The sequence below is a fragment of the Sinocyclocheilus rhinocerous genome, unplaced genomic scaffold (assembly GCF_001515625.1).
Source record: "Sinocyclocheilus rhinocerous isolate Xijiao unplaced genomic scaffold, SAMN03320098_v1.1 scaffold14, whole genome shotgun sequence".
Lineage (NCBI taxonomy): Eukaryota > Metazoa > Chordata > Actinopteri > Cypriniformes > Cyprinidae > Sinocyclocheilus > Sinocyclocheilus rhinocerous.
In genome coordinates this window covers 2,050,150-2,057,480 of record NW_015629561.1, presented here as the reverse complement: position 1 = coordinate 2,057,480, position 7,331 = coordinate 2,050,150, and the positions used below count along the sequence as shown (strand labels likewise).

General features: G+C 35.3%; 1 protein-coding gene across 16 annotated transcripts in view; it reads left to right on the top strand.

The window, feature by feature from the left end:
• The window catches only part of cadpsa (Ca2+-dependent activator protein for secretion a), a 108,145-nt gene that overhangs the window by 16,348 nt on the left and 84,466 nt on the right, over positions 1 to 7,331 (top strand). For all 16 annotated transcript variants that reach the window (XM_016551349.1, XM_016551350.1, XM_016551362.1 and 13 more), the window contains 2 exons: positions 771 to 884; positions 3,808 to 4,140. In XM_016551349.1, coding sequence (XP_016406835.1) covers positions 771 to 884; positions 3,808 to 4,140 — 447 coding nt within the window. The remainder of the gene's footprint in view (positions 1 to 770; positions 885 to 3,807; positions 4,141 to 7,331) is intronic.

Genomic DNA, 7,331 nt, shown 5'->3' with positions numbered 1-7,331 from the left:
TCTTAGCAATGCATATTACTAATTAAAAATTCAGTTTTGATAGGTGGGAAATTTACAAAATATCCTAATGAGTTTTGGCATAAAAGAAAAATTGATAATTTTGCCCCATACAATGTTTCTTTGGCTATTGCTAAAAATATACCCAAGCGACTTAAGACTGGTTTTGTGGTCCAGGGTCACATATTGTAATCCCCAAAATACGATTGTTCTTAAGATAAAAACTTAAGACATCCAAGTAAGAAAAAACAAGAAGAATTCACATTCTTGAAAGTTCCAAAGAGAAAGGAAAACTTGAAATCGCATCATATGACCCCTTTAAAATCATTGCCAATAACTTCTTAACGTTACGATAACTTCCAACTTTTCTTATATCCACAAAGGTAAGATGTTGATCAGCAAGTCTTTGGCTAGAACTGCCAAACATTCAGATAACACTAAAGCCTGCAGTTTTCTTCTTAAGAAAAAAAAAAGTTGTTCTTAAGAAAATGTTTGAGAACTTAATAATTTTTGAAGAATTGCACTTAGGAACATTCTTGCGAACTTCTTGGAATTTAATCTTGAGAAATATCTTCTTAAGAAGATTTTTGTGAATCCAGCACCTGGTCACCAAATAACCACATTGCCACATCCATCATTTCCTCATATGAATGAAGATGTTCCAAGCTAGAACAGATGCTGTTAACATCTGGACATTTTTTTTTGATGTCACATGGAATGAAAATGCAATAATATATTTAAATTTCTGTCTTTCTGATGTTTTCTCTTCTCAGATCAGCAAGCAGCACCTTCAGACAGTTAAAGATCGTTTCCAGGCCTTCCTGAATGGAGAGACTCAGATTGTAGCCGATGAAGCCTTCATCAATGCTGTCCAAAGTTACTACGAGGTTAGGCTCTTTTTATTTATTCGTGCAACAATTTCTTCCACTTGCAATGGATCTCAGACTAGCTCATCTTGGCAAAGACGGCAAAACTTAGTTTCTTTCAAAAAAGAAAAATCTTACTGATCCTTGATGAATAATATAGTTATGTTGATATTAGATTAACTTTATTTGTTTAAATATCTTTCTGTTTGATATAAAAGGACAAGGACCTATTTTGATGTGATGAAACAAAGTGCTGCTGCAGACAGATTAATTCTTATCCACAGGAGAAATTAAACTAAAACTAGAATTCTCAAGTACATTCAGTCTGGTATTTTGCAGCAATATAAGGTGATTTTCATAATTTAAAAGTAATCTTTTACACGTAAATAAATATATAGTACTTTTTTTTTGTATTGTTCATGAAAGTCTCTCTCACATGAGAAGTCAAATCAGGGGCCTATTTTACACAAGAGTGGTCTGCCATGTTGATATCATGACATCATGACCAGCTGACTACTGCTCACTTTATCTGGGTAACCCCTGTATTAATTTTTAGCGTAATAAATAAATCCCAGCTGAAAATGTGCCTGCAAATGGCATTAGCAACTAAAAATGCTTTTTGTGACGTTGCACTCTAATAAGTGTCATTATAGAGCCCAAAGCCAATGTGTTGGTTGTTTAAAGCAAAATGAGAGTTAACAAAACACAAACAGCAGAAGAAATGACTTGGTGTACCTTTAAGCTACATTATGTTTTTGCAGATAAAAGTACTTTTGAATGCGCAGCTAGGTACCATTGATTAACTTTTGGGGACATCTAAACAGAGCCTTTGTCTCTCCCATTAATATAATGCAGTGTAAAGGGGATTGTTTAGAAATGTTAAGCTGTTTGTTTTATGCTGATTTGATGAACATTGAGCAGAGTAATCCATGTCTGTGCATATATTAAATACATAAGGACACAGTTGCAGTCAATCTGTTAAATGTGACTTCAGCTCAACATGTCCTTGCAAAGGATTTTGTGAAACTTTCCTCTCCAATAAATATGCAATCTCAAAGTGACATATTTTAATTGTATTTAAGATTATATATTATCTTTTATGACCTAGAAAAGGTGAATTGGGAATAAACTGCCACACAGGCTTGAGTTTTGGATGAAAAGGAGGTTGGTCTCAGTATGGGTGGTAATTTAATGAGGTGAAACTAATGAGCAAAATACCTTTGTATTCAGTCACAGCCAAAGTCAGGTTTTCAATTCAATTAAACCCTGATACTATTATTGAATTTGTGCTGGATGTTCCCTCTCTGTCAACTCATCTCCCCTGCTTATCCAGGCACGTTAAGGGAATCGTGTCCACTGGAGAGAGGTAGGCCGAGATAAAAATATGAGAGGTGAATTGTGAGAGAATACAGAAAATGAAAAGAGTGAAAGAATAGATTATTAAATAAATATAACCTAAACCCTACTGCAGATTGTCAGACAGATTGTGCACTGCCAGATTCGCACCAATTTTGTCTGGTTATGAATCAGGACTCTACTGTGCACTTTATGACACAGAGAAAATCTTGTCTAATAGGACAAAGTATTTTTCAAGTGTCTTGATAGCCATTTAACAAGGTTGCGCTGACCTGTAGCCAATGCTTTTGAAACCAGAAAAATAGTTTAGAATTGATAGAAGCAGCCTTGGCCTCTGATTCTCTGAGCTCATCACTTTTTTCAGATCACACATGAATCTCTGGCTGTTAAGATTGGTGGCTTGAGCAAGTCTTTTCAGTTTTTTTTAATGCTTTAATAAGCCTTATACCACAAAGTGTTAATGCTGCTGTATAAGGTAATATGAATATTTTACATTAATTTTGCAAGATTAGAATGTTAAATTGTGCAATTTGCTTTTAAAGGACATTGTGGTGATAAATGTAGAGGTTCGTTTCATACAACTGAAATTGAGTTTAAGAATATTTAAATGTAAATATAATGTGACTTTTTAAATAAAACACAAAAAATGTCATGATATAGACATAATAATGAGTCTCAAGCAGACTGCTGTTGCTATGGTAACTTCCTCTGATGAATATAATATCTGTTTGTCAGCGTTTGTTTTTTATTCGCGAACATTTCTTTAGCTTTCTGTTTACTGAAACATTTGAAATCCTACTTGGAATGTGTATACTTATAAACAATTACAAGGGTATATATTTTAACGCTCAAATGTATTTTGGTCAGTATATAGAAAAAGTAAAAGAAATTAATAATTTAACAATTAACTTAGCAAAAATTAGCATTAAATTGAGTAAAGACATTTAAAAATCCTGTTTCAGATAAATTCCGTTTAGAACTTTCTATTCATCAAAGAATGCTGAAAAGCAGCTCCTGGAGAACCCCCAACGAACCACTGCTCTAAACTATAGGGAGCCCCTTTTACATTACTTTAAGGTTACAATTACCAACAGAGCCCTAACTTAAATTTAATTGTGTTGATAATACTGAGGGACCTTATATATGAATGCTTAGATAGGTTTCATATTCCCATAGGTAGATGGGGATCAGCTGAAAGTCAGCTGATGCGAGCTTGACTAATGTGACCTGCCAGAACTAACGCTACGCTTGATTTTTAAAATTAATTTCTAAATTATAAAAATTATATTTGTTGTTGAAATATTTACACAGTGGCTCTCGTAACAGATTTATTTGAACATACATTAAATAATTAAGACATCACTAACAGGTAAAGTAAAATGTAATGAGTAATATTTCGCGAAGTGCTCTTCTCTAGACTTCATTTATAGTGCACTAATGAGCTGTGGACACTGACTTGCACATGCGTACCGAACCGAAAGACCCGTACCGAAAATTTCCGATACGAATACGTGTACCGTTACACCTCTAATATATATATATATATATATATATTTGTTACTGCAACAAGATTTATGTTTGATCATAGATTTTCCTTAAAAGCGACCGTGTGTCCCGTATGGTCCAAAGCGGTGGTTGCTCCGCCAGTGACTCCCGTGTGGTCTTCAAGAAGCACATAGAGAAACGTGTCCGCAGCCTGCCGGAGATCGATGGTTTGAGCAAGGAGACGGTCCTGAGCTCATGGATGGCCAAGTTCGACACCATCTACAGGGGAGAGGAAGACCCACGCAAACACCAGCAGCGCATGACAGCCAGCGCTGCCTCCGAGCTCATTCTCAGCAAGGACCAGCTGTATGAGATGTTCCAACAGATTCTTGGCATTAAGAAGTTCGAGCACCAGCTGCTGTATAATGCTTGTCAGGTAAGGAGGGGACATTTATGCAAGTCTGTTCAGTGTCAGAGAAGCACACACTTGTTTCTTCTACAGGATATGGAAAATTTAGAGATGTATGTGATTATCTGAGTCCGGTTTTGGCTCTGTAATCAGATTTTTGCCATGCTTTTCTTTTTTTGGAGGAAGATGACTAAACCCAAAGAGACCTGCAAGAGTTGGCTTCAAAGAAAGAGTAATTATGTGTTATTTCAAATTGCTTAAAACGGGTCTAGAAAGCATCTGCAAGGACCAGAAAAACATCTGTCAAGCTTCCTGCAGCAGGCTGAGGAAATGTGACAGTGCCTTTACTGAGGAGGTGTGAGTTTGTAAATCATGCTTCAGTTTGAAGAGCTTTCGTTAGACAAGCTGCAGAAATGTGCACAAGTCAGAAGTCAGAAGGCCGCCCACATTGACATGACGTCCTTCAAGAAGCCACACTCTGTCCACACAGTATAGATCATAGTTCAAAATACACTACAGAATAATATAAAATGAGAAGGTGATGTCATCCTAGGCTCTTTGGGTTGTGGTCATTTCCTGTTCGTGGTAAATGAAATGATTGGAAACCAGCAATGTGCGAGTTTGTAGAAAAGCTATTTACACTGACAATAGCATGGATAGTAAATCATTGACTCTGCTTCAGGCAACAAGAAATGGTGTAGAAGGAATGAATGACGAGAATAGTAGAGTACAGTAGTGGCTGTAAATGGAAGAAGGGCAATGAGTGGGTTCCAGAACAATAAAATAGACAGAAAGCAGAGCAGTGCTCGACAGTCACATTTGTGTAATAATAAGCTTTGCTCCAAAACCCAGTGAGTTGCCCATGAAGGCAGTATTTTAAGACCATTCCAAAAGGTATGCACCTTAATTAGTAAAATAAAAAATACAAAACGGAGGGAAAGATGAGAAGAAATAGACTTAAACACTTACACAGCCATTTAAATGTTTGGGGTGAGTAAGATGAGTAATAAATGCTGTTCTTTTGAACTTTCTGTTCATCAAAGAATCCTAAAAAAGATGCATCACAGTTTCCATAAAAATCTGAATCAGCACAACGGTTTTCAGTGTTGATAATAATAAGAAATGTCTCTTGAACACCAAATCAGCATATTTAAATGATTTCTGAAGGATCATGTGACACTAAAGACTGGAGTAATGATGCTGAAAATTCAGCTTTGCCATCACAAGGATAAATTACTTTATTATCTTAGATTACTTAATTATCTTACATTAAAATAGAAAACAATTATGTAAAAGTTCAAAATATTATAGTTTTTACTATATTTTTAAACAAAAAAATGCTGCCTTGGTGAGCATACGAGAATACTTTTAAAAACATAAAAAAATCTAGAACCTTCCAACCCCAACCTTTTGAACAGTAATATATAATTCATCCAATACCAAAAACTATCAATAAAAAATTTAAATCTAATTAAATTAAATGAAATCTAATAAAATAAATAAATAGATACTTTTTTTGGGTAGAGAGCTTATGATTTAGCATGTTGTCCCACATTCCACATATCTTGCACAGAACAATAACAAAAACTTCTATACAGGGTCCAGAAGTCTAAAATGACATTGAAAAACTGGGATTTAATATTTAATTTATACTTTAACAATTATATATGTAATAAGTACATAAATAAATAAGTAAATAATTAAATAAAATTGTGAAATATGTAAGAACCTGCAATAGGACTCTTGCCCTGAAACATTAAAAAATTACATTTTTTAAAATGTTTTTTTTATGTTTTTAAAAAATTACAAATTCCAAAAATTAAATTTTTGGACCCCACTGTGTTCTATGGATTTGTGGAACTGAATACACAGATCAGCTGTACGTGAATTGGGATAAGAATGGGAAACAACACCATACAGAATTTCATAAAGGCTTCTGCAGACTTTGGGCCATTGTGGGATTTGTGACCAGTGGGAAAACAAAAGCACCGGATCCGGAGGAGGTGTCAGTGTAGGAGTCTGCTATTCATCATTCTCCCAATGTCTGCGTTCACACTGGAGCCAAACGGGCTCATTTGAGTGTGTGCCATTTTGATTATCTTTATATTAGCCTCATGAATTCTGCTTACTGTGTGGGAATGGTAATATCTCAGTAACCATAGCAACGGTGGACACGCCGACCAGGTCTTACCTCAAATCAAACCCAGCGGCACCCCAGTCCTGTGGTTACAAACGCTGGCATATTTGTCTCTTTCTTTCTCTCTGTCATTCTCTCTGCTAGTTTATGCAGGGTGCTTAAGTCTTTTCTTTTTCACAGCAAGCCATTATTTCTGTTTTTCCACTGGGACTTCCAAGCCCCATCCTGCTTTTTTAAAGTAAATCTTGTTGATAGGCAGAGTCTGTGTTAAACAGCTGTGTGTGTGTCTCTGTGTATAACAGCATTCAGTATCTGAGCATTGGCTGTCTCCTGTGTAGTAGGAGTTTAATCCAATCTATCGACTATTTCCTGAGCGCATTTCAAGATACTGACTGTGGATGGCAAGTGACTGACAGACAGTTAAAACCGATGCTGGAAACACAGAGCAGTCAATCAGTGGAAATCAAGAACTTATTAAATTTGGACCTTCAACTCACTCTAATGGTACTTTAGCAACTCTTGTGCAACTGTTGCTTATGAGGTTAATTATATATAATTATTAGGGGTGTTAATTTAGCTTGTTTATAATTAATTATAAAAAATAATTAAATCACATTTTAATTATTCAATTAAAATAAAAATGTGATGTAATTCATTAAAATTAAATGTAATTTTAAATTTATTGAAAATTAAATTTAATGTAAAAGTTAAATTTGTTGAGAATGTACTTATCTTTATAGGCCATCCAAGATGTAGATGAATTTGTTTCTTCATTGGAACAGATTTGGAGAAATTTTGCATTATATCACGTGCTTAACAAATGGATCCTCTGCAGTGAATGGGTGCCGTCAGAATGTGTGACGCTGTGTTTCGTTGTGAAAGCAAAACTACTTTGTTTGGCCTTCCAAAAGACGACACGACTAGAAATCAGTGGTTAAGTTGTATTTACAACACTGTTCCAGAATAGTTCAACCCAAATATTCCTATTTGTCCAGCGCATTTTACGGAGGACTGTTTCCTGATCCTGGTAGAGTAGACTACAGTGCCGGCTGTTCTGACTCACAGACTATAAGTACGTTTT